General features: G+C 56.5%; 1 protein-coding gene across 10 annotated transcripts in view; it reads right to left on the minus strand.

Moving 5' to 3' along the window:
* The window catches only part of COL13A1 (collagen type XIII alpha 1 chain), a 143,740-nt gene that overhangs the window by 44,439 nt on the left and 79,128 nt on the right, over positions 1–20,173 (minus strand). For all 10 annotated transcript variants that reach the window (XR_009559420.1, XR_009559419.1, XR_009559421.1 and 7 more), the window contains 9 exons: positions 19,882–19,917; positions 19,071–19,097; positions 18,434–18,460; positions 15,404–15,430; positions 14,534–14,560; positions 11,493–11,558; positions 7,918–8,025; positions 5,605–5,631; positions 4,815–4,850 (listed from right to left, as the gene is read on the minus strand). Coding sequence is in view for 6 of the 10 variants with exons in the window: in XM_060286746.1 (XP_060142729.1) it covers positions 4,815–4,850; positions 5,605–5,631; positions 7,918–8,025; positions 11,493–11,558; positions 14,534–14,560; positions 15,404–15,430; positions 18,434–18,460; positions 19,071–19,097; positions 19,882–19,917 (381 nt within the window). In the remaining 4 variants the exon portion in view is untranslated. The remainder of the gene's footprint in view (positions 1–4,814; positions 4,851–5,604; positions 5,632–7,917; positions 8,026–11,492; positions 11,559–14,533; positions 14,561–15,403; positions 15,431–18,433; positions 18,461–19,070; positions 19,098–19,881; positions 19,918–20,173) is intronic.

The raw sequence follows: 20,173 nt of genomic DNA on the forward strand, positions 1-20,173 counted from the left end.
CCCAACTCCCTCTTTCTTTCCTTCTAGTAGAGGAAGTAGGGGTCTGGGAGGGGAGGTGTTTGGAAATCATGGGTCCCCCCAGATTCGTAAGACCCAGGTAGTAAAGTCATTTAGAACAAGCCTTTGGGGCCAGACAGATCTGGCCTCACTGCTTTGTAGTTGTGGCCCTTTGGGGATTCACCTCTGTGAACCTTGGTTTGCTCATCTGTAAATTGGGGCTAAGAATAAAACCTCCCTCACAGGGCGGTTATAAGGGTCCAACGAGGTGAGGCAAGCCAAGTGCCCCATATAGCTTGGCACGAAGAGGCCCAGTAAGGTAGATATAATAATACTAGTTATCGTTCGACAGAAGCGTGTCCACCCATGTGACGCCTGGCTCTGACCAGCAGCTCAGGACGATCCTGCCCTTTTGCAGAAGGATTGAGGAAGGGTGAGAGGTGGGCGGGGTGGGCGTGCTTCTGCTCCTCACACCCTTGCTCCAGTGCCCTAGCCAGCCGGCCACAAGGCCCATCGGATCTCCTCCCCAGGACTCCCTGTTTCTGGGGTGCCCCGCAGCCTCCAGGGGGAGCACCTGCAGTTACAGCCTGAGTGAGCACGAGGCTCTCGCAACCTGCCTCCTCTGGTCTGAAGACGCACAGCCTGCAGCCTGCAGGAGAGCTCTGGTCCTTCATGCAACCACCAAGGCTTAACACCCAGACCACCACATGCGTCAAACTCACCCCCCACTGCCAAGATGGGTGGACCAGCTCTGATCTGCTTAGATATAAGCTCTCACCAGGTTTTGTGATCCACACACAGTCTGACAATACTCGTAGCCTCTTGAAAGAGAGCCAAGGTTGTAATGTTTTAAACACACTTTTCGTCTTGCAACATATTTAAAGTAGATTGGCGTCATAAATTTGGATCAAATAGGTACCACATGGGCACACAACAATACTCACAGTGTCCAGGACGCGGGGCTGGGGCAGCACAGGGCCCGCGGGCGACCCCAGGCTGTGATCTCAAGTAGCTGGTGGAGACGCTGCCCTGATGGCCTGGCTGGCCTTTGAGAGGACGCCAGGCTGGGAACAGCTGCCAGGGTGGTGGTGGTGGTGGAGGATGGAACTAATCATCAGTAAACCTCACAGGAGGAGAAACGTCTTTGCTGAGAGTTAAATTCCACCCCTCACTGAAAGAAGGGCCCCGCGTGTGTGTCAAGTTGCCGGGACAGAGCAATGGAAGCAGATGTGGAGGGTCCATCAGTTACCCTGAGGGTCCCCTCATGCCCTGAACACAAGTGGTGTCTTGGGGCCTCTGTCCCAGCTTGGTGTCCCCAACCACCAGTACGGAGTGGTGGGTGGGAGCAAACTCATTTTCTCAGCATCCGTGACCAAGCTGCCCTTCGTGTTGGTACCTCCAGGCCTCATTCCAGGCAGAGAGCAGAAGGGGAGGAGGAGAGAGAAAAAGAGATCTGACAGACGCCCCAGAAAAGAGCCTGGGGGCTAACCCTCCACATCCCAGAGAAACCACAGGGGAGGGTGGTCTGTGCACAGATGGCTTAGCCTGGGGTGAGACCCCCTGAGCAGACATTCACTTCTGCACCAGAGCAAGACGACTGCCTTCCGGGTTCGGACTCATGAGACCTAGCTTCCAATTCCAGCATGACTGTTCACCAGCTGTGCAACCTTGGGCAAAGTATTAACCTCTCTGAGCTTCTCATCTAGACAGTGGGGATAATGCGCTCAAACTACTGGGCCGTGGTGAGGATGAGTCAGAGAGGGAGTGAATGGACTTTGGCTAAACCAGAGATGTGAAGTATTGCTGCCCTTGTCCTCGGGCACCAGACTCTTCATCTCAGAATTCTGACAGGAAGCAAACTGCTGCCTGGGCATGGTGATCACTGGGGCTGGGGCAGTGGGCGGGCACTCATAGCCTCCTGAGTATTGCTTGACCTGGAGGAATGACCCCCAAGTCCTCGGGGGCAGACTCTTTGCTGCTGGCCATCGGTCTCCAGTGCACGCCCTCTGGCCTCTGTTGGACTAGGAGGCTGTGGCGTCGGGGATGACAGGACAAGGGTCCCAGCAGAGTGAGGGCCACCATAGAGACAAGGGCGCTGAGACTACCCAGTGCTCCAGGAGCACCTACTGAAAAGTCTCAAGGACAGGCTGGGAGAAGAGGAGGCAGCAGGAGCCTTCCAGAAACCCAGAGAGGCTAGCAGCCTCACAGCCCCTCCGGATTCCAGGAGAAGAGGCCGTTGTGGAAGGGCAGGGGGTGGTCCGGCAGAGAAAGAAAGAGTGGGGAGCATGAAGGAGAAGGGCCTTCTCAATTCCTCGAGAGCCCTAAGAGCACTGATGCTTCTGACAAGCCCTGGATGCCTGGCCTGGAGGGGCCTGATCATCAAGCCAGGGTGGGGTGGCGGGCTGCTCCTCTCTAGAGGGTATGGAGCCAACTCTGTTCTTAGGAAGCTGTAGCTTCCCTGAGCTGGAAGGGATTTTAGTCCAGCCTCCCATCTGACACAGAAGCTTCTCTTAACACATCCCAGACCCATAGTTATCCAGCCTCTCCTTGAATACCTCGGGTGACAGGGAGCTCCCTCCTTCTCAAGGAAGCCATCTATACTGCTCTACCCTTAGTCATGCACCCTTCCATGCTCGAGCCTTCTCTAGCAGCCCTGAGCCTTTTCTCCCCAGAGCAGGCTTCCCAGAGGTCAGAAGCTGCCCCTCCGTCAGCAGGACCACACTAGTTTTCTCTGCAAATTCAGTGCAGCCAGGGCTGAATGATTCCTCCCACAATCTGAGCCCAGAATTGCCAAAATCATGGAACCAGGCCCTCTATCATCATGACACCCCAGCCCCAAGCTGGCGCCTCTCCGTCCTCAGGGCAGCAGACCCCCAACCTCCTTTCCGGATGAATTAGACTTCCCATTGGCAGGGGAGTGCAGACGCCTGCCATAGTATGGATGCCAGCTGAGGGCATCCCCTTGATCCCGGGGGAAACTGCCGCCCTGAAGCTTCTTCACAGTTTGAAAGAGCTGGTCTGGCTGCTAATGGGAAAGCCGGCCCCGTGCTGCATCAGGAGAGGCAGTAAATGCTGTGAGTCTGCGTGAGTGGGTGGAGGCAACCTCGGGGGCTGTGATTTCCACTTCCTGACACGGTACAAACTTCGCAGTTTATGCAGAACTAATGAAAGATCTCTTGGGTCTTGCCATTTCACCCACCAAGCGCCCGTAAAACAATGCGGTGACAGCAGCCGCCTGATCACAGAGCTACATGGCGTGTGGAATGTGCTTCTCCAGAGTGATTCTTGCCTTTCCAGAATCCCTCCCCATCCTTGTCCTGCCTTTCCTTCCTGTCTCTTTTCTTCTCCAGGAAGGCGCCAGAGCCTCCCAGCTGGGGCCTGGAGGGCGGGATGGGCTCCTTATGGCAGGTGGCACCCTGTGAAAGACCCGGACCCGGACTTGAATTCCTGTTCTGCCACTTAGGACACTTTGGGCGTGCCTCATTTTCCTCATCTGTTACATAGGAGAAGAATAGTGTCAGCCTCCTAAGGTGGTCTTAGGATTAGATGTGATGCAAGTCACGTTGAAGGACAGCCTGGTACACAGTAGGCATCTAGTAAGTGGTGCCTAGTATTAAAATGATTTTTATGTTATATAGTTACTGTAATGACCACCTCTGGGCCTCTGCTCAAATTGTTTTCTTGTCTAAAATGCCATTTCCCTTGAAATCTGCTGCTTGAAGGACCACAGTGGTGGATTAAAAATGGCCACAAAGGCTTTGCACCCTTGGACAAGAAAAAGCGGAGGCTGAGTCCCCCAGCCCCACTGACTTGCATGCTTTGGCTGTGTGGCTTGCTTTGGCCAATAGGACTTCGGAAAATGTGATGCAAGGGATGTTTCTGAAAAGCACTTGAGCGCTGGGACTCCCCTGTTTTGAAAGCTGACCTAGGCCTGCCATGCTATGAGGAAACCTCTCTGCCCTACCGGGGCTGAGAGGCCACGTGGAGGAGAACAGAGGTACCCAGCCCACAGCCAGGGCCAACCCCAGGCATGTGGATGAGGCCATCTTGCCCCCTCCCCACCCAGCCTTTCCGCCCAACATCCCATGTGACTGCATCGGTGAGCCCAGAGGAGATACAGAACTCCCACGTGGCCAAGCCACAGAATCCTGAGAAAGAATTGTTTTAAGACGTAAGTTTGAGACGGTTTGTTACACAGCAATAGATAACCGATACAATTACCCATTCACCAGGATTAAGCTCAGAGGCTGTCCCTTCTCAGAAGACTTCCCAAACTCCTCCCAACCTAGAATTAATCTCCCTGCACGCACACACACAGCCCCGCCCCGTATTGACACAGCACTTTGCAAGGGTAGCAGTTAGCACAGTCTGCCTTCACCAGGGTTATTTGTACAGGAATCCTGTCTCTCTGGCCTGTGAGCTGCCAGAGAGCAGGGTTGGGACCCTTTCATATTTCCCACCATGCTCAGAAGCTCTGCCTGGTTCCCACATACTAGGTCCTCAGGGGGGCCAGTGAGAACCTGGCCTGCCTCTGTGCAGACACAGCCACCCAGGCTGGCGGGGGACACACTCCTGGGTCTGAGGTCCAGCAGGGCCACTGACTTGCCCAAGGCCCCTCCCCTTCTGAGCCTCTTCCTCCCGCAGGTGGACACATGAACCCCTGTTCAGCCCCCCTCAAGGGTTTTGAGGCTCCTGCTGGTATGTGTGCAAAAGTGTGTGTGCACGACCAAGTCCGGACCCTGTGTGCACTGTGGTGAAGCCCCACTTGGGTTGTCACGGGGTGGGGGGGTGGGGTCCTCCGCTCCACTCCTTCTTACCTTCCGGCCGTGGTAGCCCTGGATCCCCGGGTCTCCCTGGGGGAACCAAGAGAAGGCCATTAGAGGGGTTTTCTTGCCACCCCCTTCATATTACCATCCCTCCTCCTTCCAAATCCTCTGACCTCCACCTCCAGCCATCCCTGGAACAATAACAGGGACTGTTCTACTCTTCAGAATGAGTCCTTGCCTTGCAGAGGCAGAGGGAGGTGAGAAAGGTCAACTTGGCAGGGGCCCAGGACACCTGAGGATCAGTTATTGTTCTACCACGGACCCTCTGTGGCACCTGGACAAGTCACTTTTCCCCAGGGCTCTAGCTTCTGCATTTGTGAAACGGTTGGCTGCGATCAGTGCTTTGCTACTTCTCATCCCTAGAGCCGCAGGGACTCCAGCTTCAAAGGGAGATTCTGTTTGACATCGTGGGCTTCCAGATAAGGTTTCCAAAGAAACCGGATGACCCTGAAGGTCCTTTCCAGTTCTGGCCCCTTATGAAATGCTGTTTTATTGGGATGTTGTGACAGCGTCCTGGGCATCACTTTTCCAACTAGACCATGACCTCCTTGGAGGGCAGGGCCGCATCTTCCATACCAGCCGTAGCACTTGCTTGGCCTGAGCCCACAAAAATGCAATCCTTGTGGGACCCAATCAATTTCCGAGTGGCGTTTTTGGAAATAAGCCACTCGTGACCGTTCTCTCAGCCGAGATCCCCCTCAGCTCCCGTCAGTGCCGCCTCCCCCTCCCTCCTGCAGGGAACTCTCCCGCCCGTTTGACGCATCACCCAGAGGGCCCTCACCTTCGGTCCAGGAGGCCCAGGTAAGCCCTGCGGAAGCAAGAAAAAAGGTGAGTGGATTCCTCTGGCAAACGGTGGGGGCTCGTCATGTTTCCGCTGGAGGCTGTAATGGGTTCTGGACGTGTTGAAGAACAGATCCAGAGGGTCCTGGAAGGGTATCTGAAACCTGCTGAGGGCACGTGGGGACAACAGGCTCATGTCCCTCTCTGGAGCCACATGGGCGCCGTGGGCATCTCCGCTGTGCTCGCCCACTGGAAAGTAGGTCAGTGGCATCATGTGAGATTGGCAGTGTGGTTTGGTCCAGATTCCCACCCACCCACCTCCTAACTGGAACCGCTCCCTGGAAAGCCGACCTTGCCCAGCAGAGCCTGGGTTTTGCCTCTGGCCCTGCCAGCCTGTGGGGGAGCCCTCTTCTCCCTGCCCCACCCCTGGGGCACAGTGAGCACAGCAGCCAGCGCGGGGGAGGTGGCATGGGCCCCCGCGGGAGCCCGAGGGAGAAACAAGGGAAGGTGGGCTCCGGCGTGGTCTCGGGCGTGGGTCTGGACGGCAAACACTGGCTGGAGAAAACCATGATGCTCGAGTCTGGTCTCTTTCAGTTGGTTTCAAAACATGCTTTCTGGTTTTTCTCTTTATAAACAACCTAACAAAGAAAACCACCTGGCTTGGGATCAGCGATCGGGAGCCCACTGTGTCTGGGCCGTCAGTAAAGAAGTGAATTTGGAGCCTTGTTTTTTGGTTTTCTTGGCTTGGTTTGTTTGGTTCAATTCCCTAAATTTCACTTCCTTTCAGGTTTTCTGTTTTTGCATCTAGAAACCCATGGAAGTGAGACTAACTTCCCTCCCCCGGGTTCTGGGGAGAAATCATGGAAATATTTGAAATTCGTTACGGGGATCAAGCTGAACAGGAGAGCTGGCTCCCAGCAACTTAGGTTTTCACTCTGCTGGGCCGCCTTCTGGCCAAGATGGCGACCCTCGTCTGCCAGAGCTGTCGCCCAGCCTGGGGGGGACCCTACGCTGAATCTCAGCTTTTGGGCAGCTGGGGTAGCTGAGGGCCCAGATGTGAAGCCAAGTGACATGGAATGTGGCTGTACTCATCGAGGGCTATTTGGCGGGGACACCCTGACCCAGCAACTCCACCTTTGGGAATCTATCACCACGAAAGCATCAGAGATGTGCACATTTATGTTCAAGAATATACGGAAGGGGACTCATTAACTTCCTTGTAGACAGACCCAGCAGTCCTAAAATCCACAGCACAGGAGACTCCTGACTTAGGAAGGGGCATGGTTTACGATATTAAGGGAAAAAAGTAACAGGATGTTATATTATTCAGAACATCATCAACGTGGAAAACCTTTATGTGCAGATCTAAGGAGAAAAGTGGGGAGTACTCTCCACACTGTTAATGATGGGAACTCTGGCTATGAGACAGCAGCAACTTAAGACTTTGTCATAAGAGAGAAAAACACTTTTTTAAAAAAAGCCACGTGGAAAAAACATTATCAAACAGACTATGTCCTTAACCCCCGTCCCTCCAATCACTGCTGATGGTAGTCTTAGCTCTGGGTGGAGAACCCATTTTCTCCAAAGAAGTCCAAGGCCCTGCTAAGTTATTCTGCCCTGGTGCTTTCTTGCACTAAATTGGGCTGAGAAAGAGTCGGGGCTTGGCCAGGGCTTACAAACAGATGACTGGTGGACACTGGGACTGACCTATTGCCCGAGTGTGGTCTTGCTTGGCGGGGTGTCTGTTGGCCCCCCCTGGGCCCTCCCGGCAGTGGTCCAGTCCCCAGGCTCGATGCAGGGCCCTCCTGGCCGACCAGACGTGTAACTTGGCTGGAAGGTGGCCCAGGAGTGGAAGCCCACACACACCAGCAAAAGAATATCTGTTAGCGATGCCAGGCAGTCAGATGCCCCCTTGCTACCTCCTTAGAACACACTGTGCCCAACTCAGGTTTTCCTAAGCCCGGGCGTCGGGAGACAGCCATCAGAATGGCCCTGGGAACTTTCTTTCCAAGCTCCTGTCTGCTGAACCTGGGAGGGGGCGCCTATTCGTGGTGTCCTCCCTGGCAGGCAATGACTGGAGTGGAACACATTGGTCTCAGGATGTGTGTTCAGAACCAGAGTGTAACAGGTGAGTGTGGCAGGGACAGGCAGCTCCTGCAGGGGCCAGCCACATCCAGCGGCCTTGCCAAGTGTTTCTGCCTGTTCAGTGGGGACCCAGGTTCCCATGGGTTATGAAAGGTTTGGAAGCTTCCAGGGAATTCCTGGGACAAATCTCAAAGGAGAGGAAGTAGTGGAGAGTGGGAGAGTTACTTACGGGTGGCCCCATGGGCCCTGGCAGTCCTGGGGGCCCCAGAGGTCCACTTGGTCCAGGAGGGCCTGGTGGCCCTGGTGGGCCTTGGATGCCGGCCTGGCCCTGTTCACCCTGAGGTTCGTGGAAACAAGTGTTAGAGAGAGAGCCCCAGGCTGCAGAGCGGTCCCGCCCCAGTGCCATGCACCCGGTGAGGCCCTGCCGTGGGCTCTGGGGGAGGCGGTGGTGGGGTGATGGTGATGGTGCTGTGGTGGTGACTACATGCAGGGGCTGGTGGCAGTGAGGAGACGGCCAAGACATTAGCCCCCAGAGGAGGGGCTTCCAGAGAGGACTCGCTGCGTCAGCTGCTGGTCCCCAGGGCAGAGCTCTGCTGCGGTGGCAGAGGACAGGGTGAGATGCCCCCCGCCCGACCGAAGGCCTCTTCCCAGCCTGCTCAGATGGCCAGGGTACAGCCCAGGTGGCCGGCAGCCTGGGCGTGTCTCGGGCCCTCCCTCTGCGTGGCGAGTCCACCGTCTCTGCGCCCTGGCCTCCTAACTATCAAACGAGAACAGCTGCTCCTTGTTTCCTGTCACTGCTTTTTGCTGTCTTTCATTATCTGGCCCAGAGGATCAACTGAGATCCTGAGGTCAGAGGCCACAGAATTTTGTTCGGCTCACCAAATAACTGGGCAAGAGATTTTATGGAAAACATTTGGCTTGGTGGCTTCTGATGAAAAACTGGGAGCCCTGGCCAGCTAGGCCCACATTCCCGGGGGGCTGCCTCAGGCCCGCCCCCATCCTTTCTGCCTGCAGCCTGCTTCTGTCACTTATGTGATTTGTACCTGACCTCAGTTGAGTTTTGAAAGTGTAAAGTGCTTTGTGCCTCTCTGGAGTCTCTATTATTATTCCTTTGCCTTATCCCCCAGCCTTTGTCACCCACCGTGCATGTGCCCAGGGTAGACCCAGGGCCCAGGGAGGTAGGGGTGGGATCATGCTCCCTGGTCCATGTGACCCAGATCTTGGGGCTGAGGGCCAGCCCGAGTCATCCTAGATCTACACAGACCAAGGTCATTATGTTACTTTCTACGTGACCTCTCCAGGGAGGTTCTGGGCTCAGCTCTTGATGGGGGGATCCAGCCCTGCAGACAGACTAAGGCAGAACAGCCTGGCAGGTGTGAGCGCTCCAGGCTGGGATGCAGGGAGACCCAGGCAGCCAGACTCCAGTCCAGCCCACCCTTCTCAGTGTGATCTCAGTAATCCTCTATGACACTGCTGCTTCCCTATGTGAAAAAGGGAGCTGACAACGCTTGCTGCAAACTCCAGAGAGGAAGATGATATTTACAAATAGGAGTGTACGACCTCACAATGAGAACTAAGATTTTAGCAGCATCTGCTTGAATCATCTCTCAGATGGGACATCCTAGGGCAGATGCCACCAGCAGTGCCACTCTGGGGCCTGGGCTGCAACCTGCCACACCCTCTGAGAAGCCACTTAAGGGCTCAGAGTGTCCATGGTGGAGAAGGCAGGTGCAGAAATGGGTCACAGGCCCCATTTTACAGAAGAAAAAACTGAGGCTCAGAGAAGTTGAGCTCCCTAACCAAGGTCACAAGAAGAATTTGGGGGGAGCCAGGACCCAAGCTCAGAACTCCAGACTATTCCTATTCATTCCAAGTAAGCCCCCAGCAAAAACCGCTCACAGTCTAACTTTCTGCACTTTGGCAATGACTTCCAACACCATCTGCTAAGCACATCATATGTCATATAAAGTTTCCTCTTTCAACTAATGTTAGACCCAATGTTTAAGCATCTTATAGAGCCTGTGAAATCAATATTGGTTTATTGATAGGAAATGGACAAGCCTTTTTATGTCCCACCATGGCTGACAGCATAAAAACCTTATTCTCTAGGCAGAATCTGCAGCAGGCAGGACAGGGGCCCCTATTCTTCTCTCTCCTTTGCAAATCAGGTCAGGGCAACACAGAAAGTTCTGGCTTATCCACCTCTTGCTCTTGAAAAGGGGGGCAGCACCATGCCTCGGCCCCTCCTAATTTCTTCGTCTGTGAGGTGGCGATGATGCCACCTCCACTGCCAGGTGGCCCATGTCGGATTACATGAGATAATCCAAGCACAATTCTTACAACAGTGCTTGGGACCCAGCAAGAGCTCAACACATAGCAGCTAATGCAACTAAGGCCAGGAGGTGGCTGCTGGGGCTTGAGGCGAATGGCCGCTCTGAGGGCAAGGACTCGGCTCTCCTGAAATGGGGTCTGACACGGGTAGGGGTGGCTGAGAGCGGGGTGGGCCTGGTGCTCTCTGAGCTGCCAGCGGGCCCCCTGAATAGCCAGCCTTGGGCTAAGCGCTCAGAGCACATGGAGGCTCTCAGGACTTGGCTGGTGTAACGGGATACGTAGCCTTGGGTAGCACGTGTGTCACTTGTCCCTCTGTATTTTTAGCTGTAAATTGGAGTGATTTTTCAGCCTTGTTCAGCCAGGTGCCTGAACATGCAGGCCCCTGGGCCCTGGCTCCTGAGTCAGGCCAGATGGTGGCTCCAGGCCCTGCTGTCGGGTTTTCAGAGAGCATCTCGGAGCCCTGCCGCTTCCAGTTACCTTGGGGGTAACCCCTGACCCCCAGTGTAAGGAAGGCTACGGGCATGGGTGGCAGCCATGGAATTCCTGGCCTGGCATCACGCTGCAATGCCTATGCCTGGATCCCTGGGTCTGTGGTCTCTCGTTCTTTGTGATCTGGTCCTATCCCAGCCTCCTTGGCTTCGTTAGGCAGGAAGAAGGGAGCAGTTGCTCACAATGATTACACCTGTCAGTTGTGGGCTACATTTCCTCTGCAAATTCCCTCGCTTCTCAAACTCAGGTTACAAGTGATCGGATGCTAAGCAATCTGCATTTCTAAATATAAAGGGTGTAGGTCCAGGTGAGAGAGCTCTGGACGTGGGGTCTGAAGACCTGGCTGCCGGTTCCCGATCTGCCCCTTGTTGTTTGTGCGACCTTAGGTACAAATTCACCTCTCTGAGCCTCAATTTAATTCTTGCACTGTGCCAGGAATTATTCCCAGTGCTCTACAAACACAATAACCCTATGCAGTAGGAACCGTTATTATCCTCGTTTTACAAATGAGAAGCTGAGGTGCAGAGAGGTTAAGTAACTTGCCCCACATCACACAGCTAATAAGAGAAGGAGAATCTGGGTGCTCTGCAATTTACTGGCTGTGTGACCTCAGGCAACTTACTTAATGTCTCTGAGCCTTACTTCCCCATCTGTGAAATAAGGATGATCATGCCTAATTCATACAACCACTGAGAGAATTAAATGAAATGAGGCCTGTGAAATGCATAGCCCAGTGGCCGGCACACAGTGATGGCTGTCGTGAGTAGTAATGGTGGGGTAGTAGTTGTGGCTTCTGGGCCTGGGAGTTGTGTATTTCCACGTCTACGGCATTCGTGAGTCCATTTTTGTCTAAATTAATGTAACGGGAGTGCAGTGAGATTCTCGCTTCACCTATAGCCCCAGCTGGCCTGACAGGGACCAGAGACTCGCCAGCCCCTGGGTCCCCGTGGGACCCCACGTGGTCTGGGAAAGGGAGGTGTCTACCTGGAAGGTCCGCCTTTTAATGACTGGGGGTGCAGCCAGCCGCACTGAATTGAGGAGAGGCAGCAGCTGAGGAGAAAGATGAGTTGGAAGGCCAGAGGGCAAAGGCCAAAGATCGCAGGGGTTCAGGAGGGTTGAAAGTCCACCAGGATGGCAGGGCGGCCAAGAAGGAGGGAGGAGAGGAAGAGAGAAGAGAGATTAGCGAGCGTGAGGCACAGGAGGGAGGGCGTGGGCGGGGCGCTTGATGCTTGTGGGTGCAGTGCTGAGCTTGCCCTTAGATGGTACCCCATCCCTGGAAGGAGGCGGGCCCTTGGGGTACTGGCCAGAAGCACTCCCCGACTGGGAGAGTGGCCCCCTGGCCAGACCTGCCCTCCATGGCCAAGCTGGGTCACAGAGGCCTCCTAACATGCGGCCCAACATTGCACTGCCAGCCCCGCCGGTCCCTGGTCACGGACAGAGGCTGCTGGGCCGAGGGGAGCAGACTCCGAGGCTCTGGCTTGGGAGCCACAGGACCACCCTAAATTGGTACTTGAAGCCAGGCTGGTGTGTGGCGACCTCTGGGTTCTTTTTTTGGCTAAACGAGAAGGGCTGGTGTCAGCGGATCTGGGGAGGATGGTCAAAAGCAGAGCCAAGCCCGATCCCAAGGGTGTGGCCAGTGTGGGCACCAGCTAAGTGCTACTGAGGTCTCACCCTGGGGCTAGTGGGCTTGGAAAATAGACACTGGACAAAGACGTCTCTTGCATGTTCAACCACTTTTCTGGGGGGAGGCAACTTGCAATCATGTTATCTAATGTAATTTTCATTTCTGGAAATTCTTGCTGTTTCCAGACTCTCAACCCATGGGTGCTGAGCGCTCCGCTTCGGAAGAGGTTAGAATCCACGTGAAAAGAAAGATGGCGTATAATCCACCTCTCGTTTTTGAAAGCATTGTGACTCACATGAGGCCACTGGGATGATTAGAAGCAGGGGCCGCCTGGGCTGAGGACGCACCCAGCTAGGGACCTGGGAGCCCAATCGTGGGCGGCCCCATCCCTCCCACTGTGGGGCCTGGGGACGTGCAATGTTGGGCTCTGCATCTAGGGAGCCTCTAAGCAGAGGGGCCTGGAGACCTTCCAGAACCTACAAACCTTCAGGGTAATTATCTGGTTAGAGCGCAGAGCTGCTAGAGACCTGCTTAGGTGCTCCTGGTGTGGGGTAGGGGTGGAGGTGGAGACAGGGCAATGGGGAGAGTGAGTGCCAGGCCCAGACACCAGCTCCCCGTCCCAAGGCACCCCTCCTCCCCCTCCCTCCCTGGGGATGCTACAGGCTGGAACAGGGGCCCGGACCACCTGGATCTTGTACCTTGCAGGCCAGGAGGCCTGCCACCCCCGTCAGGTCTGCAGTCCCCTCAGAGAGCCAACAGACGCCTTGCCCTAGAAGGACCCTGCTTTCCTACCCACTTCCAGATAAACAGACGGTGCCAGCTGCCTTGCCCTGCCCAGCGGCTGGATCCCCAAATCCACGCTCACCCGGCCTGACTCGCTACCCACACTGGCGCAGCCATACCCCGGGCTCCTCTGCGCCCTGTGGCCCTGTGGAGCCTTCTCTCCCCGCCAGCTCCCTCTTCTTGGGTTGCGCTGAAGGGCAGAGAGCTCTCTCCTAACCGGCCCCATGCGTTCTCTCGGGGCTGATGACACACTGTCAAAGCGTCTAAGTTGTGTTGTCTTTTGTGCTGGGGGATGCTGTCTTTCTTTTGGGTAACATAACAATCCTGTGAGCCCATCGTTTCAAATAAACACAGCTGACCTTCTATTATTGTATCAGGATCAGGCTGGCCGGAACACCAGGGCCCCTGCTTCCCTGCAGCACATGCCGCTGACAGGCTGGCTCTGTCTGTGCTGCTGCCGGCCTGTGCCCCCCGCCCAGTCTTGGCCTCGCCCCCACCCCAGCCACTGACGCTCAGGGCTGTCCCCGCCTTGGCCTCCCCCTGGCCTGGGAACCAGGGGTCAGAGTCTGAATGGCCGGACCCTGCCAGCAAGGCCCTCCCAGCGGTCTTCTGGAGCCAAGCTGACCGACTCTGAGTCTGGCTTGTGCTTCTCTCCACTCCCTCAAGACCACTCCCTGGCAGGGGTGGGCGCCCAGGGCAGCCACACTGTGTGTGTGTTTGTGGGCACGATGCAGCCTATGACAGGGGGATGGACACCTAAAGATGCTCCTCTGAGAGAGGCAAGGCCGATCCACAAAACGAGGGGCATTTCTCGGGTCCCAGCTCACTGGGGCTCCTGCACACCTTCACTGCCCCCATCCCCGAGAATGGCTCTCTGATGTTGGCACACACATCTGAGGGCTCCCGATAGGATGACAGCAGACTTTGGGCTCTGTATCCTGGGCTGAAGCAAGGGAAAGGAAGGAGCTGGGTGGGGCCAAGGGGGCACAGGAGATCATCCCAGCCCTGAAATCCCCCACTCCACTTGGAGGGGCTTCCTTGATTCTTAAAGAAGCAAAACAGAGACTTTACCCTTGAATTGATTCAGTCAGCCTCCAATTATCTCCCACCATGGAGGTCTGGGTCCTCTGAAACAATGACTAACCCAAAAGTCCCTCTGATTCCACCAGGGCAGGCAGATGGACACACACAAGCTGTCTCTCTCTCTCTCTCTCTCTCTCTCACACACACACACACACGCACGCACGCACGCACGCTGGGTAGGGAGCCAGACCCAGACTCACACAAGCTGCACAGCCTTACGATGAAGGCCATGTGCAGAGGAGCACACAGCCAGGCGTGCAGAGTTCCAGATACACACACGCTGGGGGCTCGCAGGCCCAGCCAGCACAGGAGCAGACATACAAAGACACGCAGCTCTGCACAAACACACACACACTGACTACCAGGCACACCCCCAGGAGCTGGCCAAACACCCCAGCACCGTCACAGCCCCACTCTGGCTGCTGAGTGCAGAGGGGGGCTGTGTGCTCCTGGTCTCCAAGCTCTATAGGGAAGAAGATGAGGCTAAACTGGGGGCTGTGCTCCAGGGATGGATCAGTATTCGGGGTTCACTTACCCGGTGTGGGTGCTCTCCACACTGACCCTGGGGAAGAGAAGGAAGGAGAGGAGGAATTAGGCCCTTGTTGGGGGGCTGTACCTCGGGGGCAACCTCAGGACTTGGGGACGCACCATGCATGTGCGTCACCCGCCTGCCCCGCTCTGTCTTGGGCTGAGCTCTCTCAGGCCGGAGAACCGATTCCCTCCCTCGAGCCTGGCTGGCAGCAGGGAGGTAACCTCCAGGACCTGCCTGGATGTGGCTCCACAGAGCCAAGGGCAGGACTCTGCCGCCATACATCACATGCCATGACGGCAGAGTCACGAGTTATGCTCCGTGCCTGGCTGGAAGTATCTTCCGGAAAGGCTGACCCTCTGGGTGGGTCCACCCAATGGCTCTGAACAGGAGCCCCTGGAAGGGAACAGCAGACACCAAGGCAGGCTATGGGCAACGGGGCCCTCGGAGACGCCTTCTTGGAGCCGCGGGTGGCAGGTCCCTGCACCATCTGCCCGGGGGCAAACCCAGAAGAGCCCCCATCAGAAACTCAAGGAAGCAGAGAAGGTAGGAGGCTGGGAAGAGGGCCAGGCCAGTGGTTTACAAACTGACACCTCAGAATCCTAGAGGCTCATGGAGGTGCTCAGGAAATACCATGGGGGTGGCAGGCAGGATGGGCAGAGAAACAGGCTGAGAAGGACCAGGCTCCAGGCCATGCCTTCCCCGCAAAAGAACCCCACGCAGGGCAGCTTCCCTTCTCTCATATACCATGTACCACAGGGTACAGGGGATTCCCCTGGTTCTGTTGATAAAATCTGAAGTTTGAAAATAATCCTTTCTACCTGTTGGAAGGCTGCTTCTTGAGATGAAAATTCTAGAAAACCTCCATCAGCTTACCTTTTCTCCTTTTTGTCCTGGAGGTCCCTAAGAAGAGAAATGAGACAGTTAGAAACAGAGGCTAAGGACTCAGGGCCCAAAGCCTCTCTGCTGGGAAACACTGGGGCAAGGTACCAACTGGCTATCCTGGGGGACCCGCCAAGCCCTGTGGGGAGGAACACACACACAGGTCAGTGGCACACAGAAGGCGGGCAGAATCAGAGATGCAGGCCTGTGTGGGATTGTGCAAGGAACTTTTTGGAAAGCCTGCAGTCCCGAAGGCTGGGCTTGGCTACCCACACCAGGTCTTCCGGTGCCCGAGATGTTCCAGCTGGCGTGGCCCAGCTCCTTCATCCACCTGTGGACATGACTAGGTGTGCCCTGCCCCCCGCACGCGGCCGCGACGAAGGACAGGTGTCATCCTTCGTTCATTCCCGCAACCGCCAGCATCTTGTGGGCCAGCCACGGAGGAGGCTGCATGGCCACGTCAGGCAGGGCTCTGCTACTGCACACTCACGCCACGTCCTCACGGAGCCAAAAGCACCTTCTAACTCCTACCCTCCGAGGCCTCAGCATCAACCCCACTGAACCAGAAGGGCTTCTGGGGACACGGGGGCTGGGGCAGCGCTGCAGACTTTGGGGGTTTTGGAGAAACCTTTGGCCAAAGAGGAAGCAGGAAGTGGGCGACTTAAGCCATCCTCAGTTCTGTGAGGAGGACATGGCGTCCAGCTGACCCGAGGCCAGTGCTGAGAAGGCTTCACGCTCGGCCAGTGTGGAGGGGAGGGGGTAGGATGGCGCACCTTGTTCTGAGGACCCCCTCGAAAGCAAGGCTTCCAGGATGTGCTGAGTCACACCCGCGCTGGCCCGAGAGGAAGGCGCTGGCGTCACTCCATCTCCCGGACGAGGTGACGGAGACAAGACCCTGCGGCTCAGTGAGTGGTGCCACTGGGACCGTGAAGGTCCAGCTGTGTCCACTCTGCCACGCACTCTGAACTGGGCTGGACCTCGGGGGGCAGGGCTTCTAAACTTGGCTGGAGCCATAGGCAGTGTCCCAGCCTCTGGGGCCCTGAGCTCCCTTCCATCCTGCAGGACTTCCTAAGGGCCTGTGAGGACCCACCTGCCAGGCCAGTCTCTTTGGGGTTTGAAGACCTCAGGATGCCCATGGACAGATCCATCTGGGTGGGAGGAAAGCCTTCTTTTGTCCCCGACTTGACAACTGGACCAACCCCCAAACTGGGAAATTCCTAGGAGGGTCGTGGGAAGGGACAAGTGGTCTTTGGGACAATCCATGTGGCACCCCAGCCTATGTGGTTGACTAAGTGTTTAGCATCAAGTTTAGCGAATATGATGCATCTGGCAGGGAATCAGACTGCAGGGGACCAGGCCACCCTCTCTGGGGACAGAGAGAGGAGTGTGATGAGAGAAGGAGGGCCAGGGGCCCAGAGGAAGAACCCAAAGGCTTGGGACTGCAGAGACTTGGAGGACTGAGTCCAGACGTCCCAAATGGCGGCCCATGGGACAATCGTGGTCCCCAAGGTATTTTGTTGATCCCACACAGTTTTATTTCAATAAACTGAAATATTGAAGAGCAAGGAGAGTACAACAAAAATCTGAATTTCAAGTTTCTTTTAAGTATTTCAAGGTCCAACAACACAGGGCACCGATTAGCTCCTGAGCCTGCCCCTTTAGGACAGGTCAGGGCGATGTGCCAGCTTGGCACCTGTCGTGCTTCCTCTGTGCCAGGCACTGTTTTAAGCACTTGGCGTGAATTAACTCCTCTCGTCCTTAGGACAGCCCTGTGAGTTGTGGGACAAGCCATGAATGCAGAGTCCTGGCTCTCTTCTATGCCACTTGGGGGGCCCCGGTCCTGTCTACGCCTTACATCAGATTCTCGGGGCTACTGTGAGGTGGGTGGGGCAGAGGTGACCCCCCTTTGACAGGTGAGGGCACAGGTTAAGCATGTGAGGGTGAGCCCCAGCCCCCCATGTTGGATGCCCAGCAGCAGGTAAACCACCCAGGAAGGGAGGCGAGTGGGAGACGGACAGATGCTAAACAGGCCAAGATAATTACACTAGACAGCGTGTTGAATTAATAGCTTGGGGTCCCCGTGCCAAGCCAAACAGAAGCCTAATGGCTCTGTGGCCTGTCGGATTTTGACGGACGACTATGAGGTGGACGGGGGACCTATCACACTGATGTGAGCTCATGGGAGAAGGGGTGGCCCTACCGTTCCCTGTTCAAGTTAGTTCTGACCCTGAGACAGATGGGGAAGACTCCCGGCGGGTGAAGTGGGGTGGGGCAGAGGGATGGCAGAAAGGGGAGTCCCCTAGAAGGGTCCCTTTCTTTCTAAACAAAGGGCCCTGGCAGCAGAAGGAGACACGGTGGAGGGTAAGGGCCTACCACGTGGGTCTCACTCCCTGTTCTGTTATTTAGGAGTTGTGTAAACTCAGGCAATACACACAACCATTCTGAGCCTTGATCTGCCCTTTCATAGAGTGGGGATGATAAGCTGTTGGGAGGATTACAGAGCAGTGCCCTGCTGAGGGCCATCACTGTTCCTTCCGGGGTGGCACGGACTGGGTTAAGGCTCTCCAGAAGGTGGGAAGGGGCCAGGAGGAAGGTAGGGGCAGAGGTCTGCTTCTCTGGGTCTGCCTTGTGCCCGGCTGGGGCAGGAGCGCCTGGAGCCCTGGGCGGCCCAGAGCAGGGAGCACGAGGAAATCAGGCTCAGGACGAAGTGCCCGATGGGTACCCCTCGGCCCCCCTGCGAGTGCTGGATGAGAGCGGCGGTTTGGGAACACTAGCTGCTAATTCTGTGTGACACTGGCCAAGTGCAGACGCTCTCTGGACCTCCCTTCCCTCATTCTTCAGGTGGAGAAGCCCCCTGCCGCCTCTCCTCCCTGCGCTGAGCGAGGACCTAGGGGGACACGTCGCACCCAGCCGGGGAGTGACCATGGGGCGGCCACTCCCGCTGCGGGGCAGTGCTTCTGTGGCCCGTGAGGGCTAGGCTGACCCCCGCACCCCTCGAGGGAAGGCAGGAAAGCTGGGTCTTACCGTCTCCCCTTTTGGTCCGGGGCGGCCCTGGAAGGAGAGGAGCACGAGTGCTGGTTGAGTCGTTTGCACCCCAGAAGTACCCCAGCCCCACCCCCCAGTCACACAGGGCTCCTCCCGTGAACGTGTGCGTCTGGGGCCCGGTGAAAAGGACTGAGATGAGCAGAGAGGAGCTCTGGACGGGAAGCAGCCTCCATGTGGACTTGGGCATGTATTGGGGCTCGACCGAGATGGAGACACCGAGCAGCACACAGGAGGCACCCTGCGGGGCTGGGGGCAACGGCGCGAGCCAGAGCTCTCCAGCCCTCTCCTCTCCCGCGGCCTCCTTGCCTCACTACCTTCCAGCCCCTTCCAGGAGGCCCCGGAATCAGTAGATTCTAGGATGGCTCTTGCTCCAGATACTGAGAGTGCAGCTTGGAGGCTGTGGACTTGTGCCCAGGGGAGGCTCATGGGGGACAGGGCAACTCATGCAAATGGCCTCTCCTCCCCTTCCCACTGGCAACGACTTTCCGCCCCAAGAACGTTCATTTTATCTGAAGCGTCTTCCAAGGAGTCGGGGTCTCACAGAAGGACGAGGAGACCCCGGGTTAGTGACCCGGACTAAGTGGGGGGAGCCCATAGCCCGAGAGGGTCCACTCACCGGTTTGCCGTCAAGCCCAATGGGACCCTGAAAGAGAAAGAGGCCAGATGTAAAGACTGAGCATCACAGCTGTCCTGGCAGAGAGGCAGCCTGGGAGGTAGTTAAGGGCACAGGTTCTGCACTATAACAAGTTAGGGATCACATCTCTGCTTCACCACTTGCTGTTATGAGACCATGGGTAAGCTTAAACCTCGCTTTCCCATTCTAAAGTGGGGAGTAAAGGAATCTCCCATGAGGGGTCTTTGGGAGTGAACGAGATGCCCCCTGCCCCGTGCTGGCACGAGGGAGAACCTGACGGGTGGCAGTCGCCATGGCGTCAAAGTCCTTTTCACCTCGAGTGGAAAGTGGAGGGCGCGTTCCTGGAAAGCAGGGCTGGCCAGCGCCGAGGCCTGCGGGAAAGGGGGAGCTGGCTGCTCCCTGCCCGCCTCTCGTAATCTGTTTTAGGCCTTAGGCAGGGCTCCCAGGACATCCAGATGGCCACATGACTGCCCCCAGCAGGCGGATCTGCTCTCAGAGCCAGGTCAGAGGTGGCCTCCGAGCGGTGCGTCATCTGCCCCACAGCCTAGGGTCCTGTGGCTTCACAGCCTGTCCTGTCTGCCACCCCTGCAGGTCCGTGTTGGTGTCCCTGTCCCCTCCTGCACCGTAAGCCGAGCGCTGGGCTACTCTCCTCAGTTACTCTCCACGAAAGGCTGCAGGAGAGGGTCCTTACCGATGGGAATTTGGAATGGCAAAAGCAGTTTGAGGGCCGGCCCTGCCTGAAGTTTAACACAGCCAGGCCCAGGAGTCGCCAGGGGCACAGCTGACCACTTACCGGAAATCCAGGAAAACCTCGAGTGCCCGGCTGACCCTGAAAAGAGCAGGAGAGGAGTGAGTGTGGGCGAGGAGGAGAGGAAGCCACACCTTAGTCCCCCGTTCACCTTGGCTCCCAGAGGATCAGTGGTTTCCCTCCCACTCCTCTGTGATCATCCGTGAGAGACACAGGCTGGGAGGCAGGATGGAGAAAGGAGATGGACCATCATAGGAAATCTCCTCCAGGGAGTGGGGTGGGGAAGGGAAAAGCAGGTGGCCAGCATCCTTTGGGTTTTTCTGGGAAGTAGCCTCCC

Source organism: Globicephala melas, chromosome 16, assembly GCF_963455315.2.
Source record: "Globicephala melas chromosome 16, mGloMel1.2, whole genome shotgun sequence".
In the NCBI taxonomy this organism is placed as follows: domain Eukaryota; kingdom Metazoa; phylum Chordata; class Mammalia; order Artiodactyla; family Delphinidae; genus Globicephala; species Globicephala melas.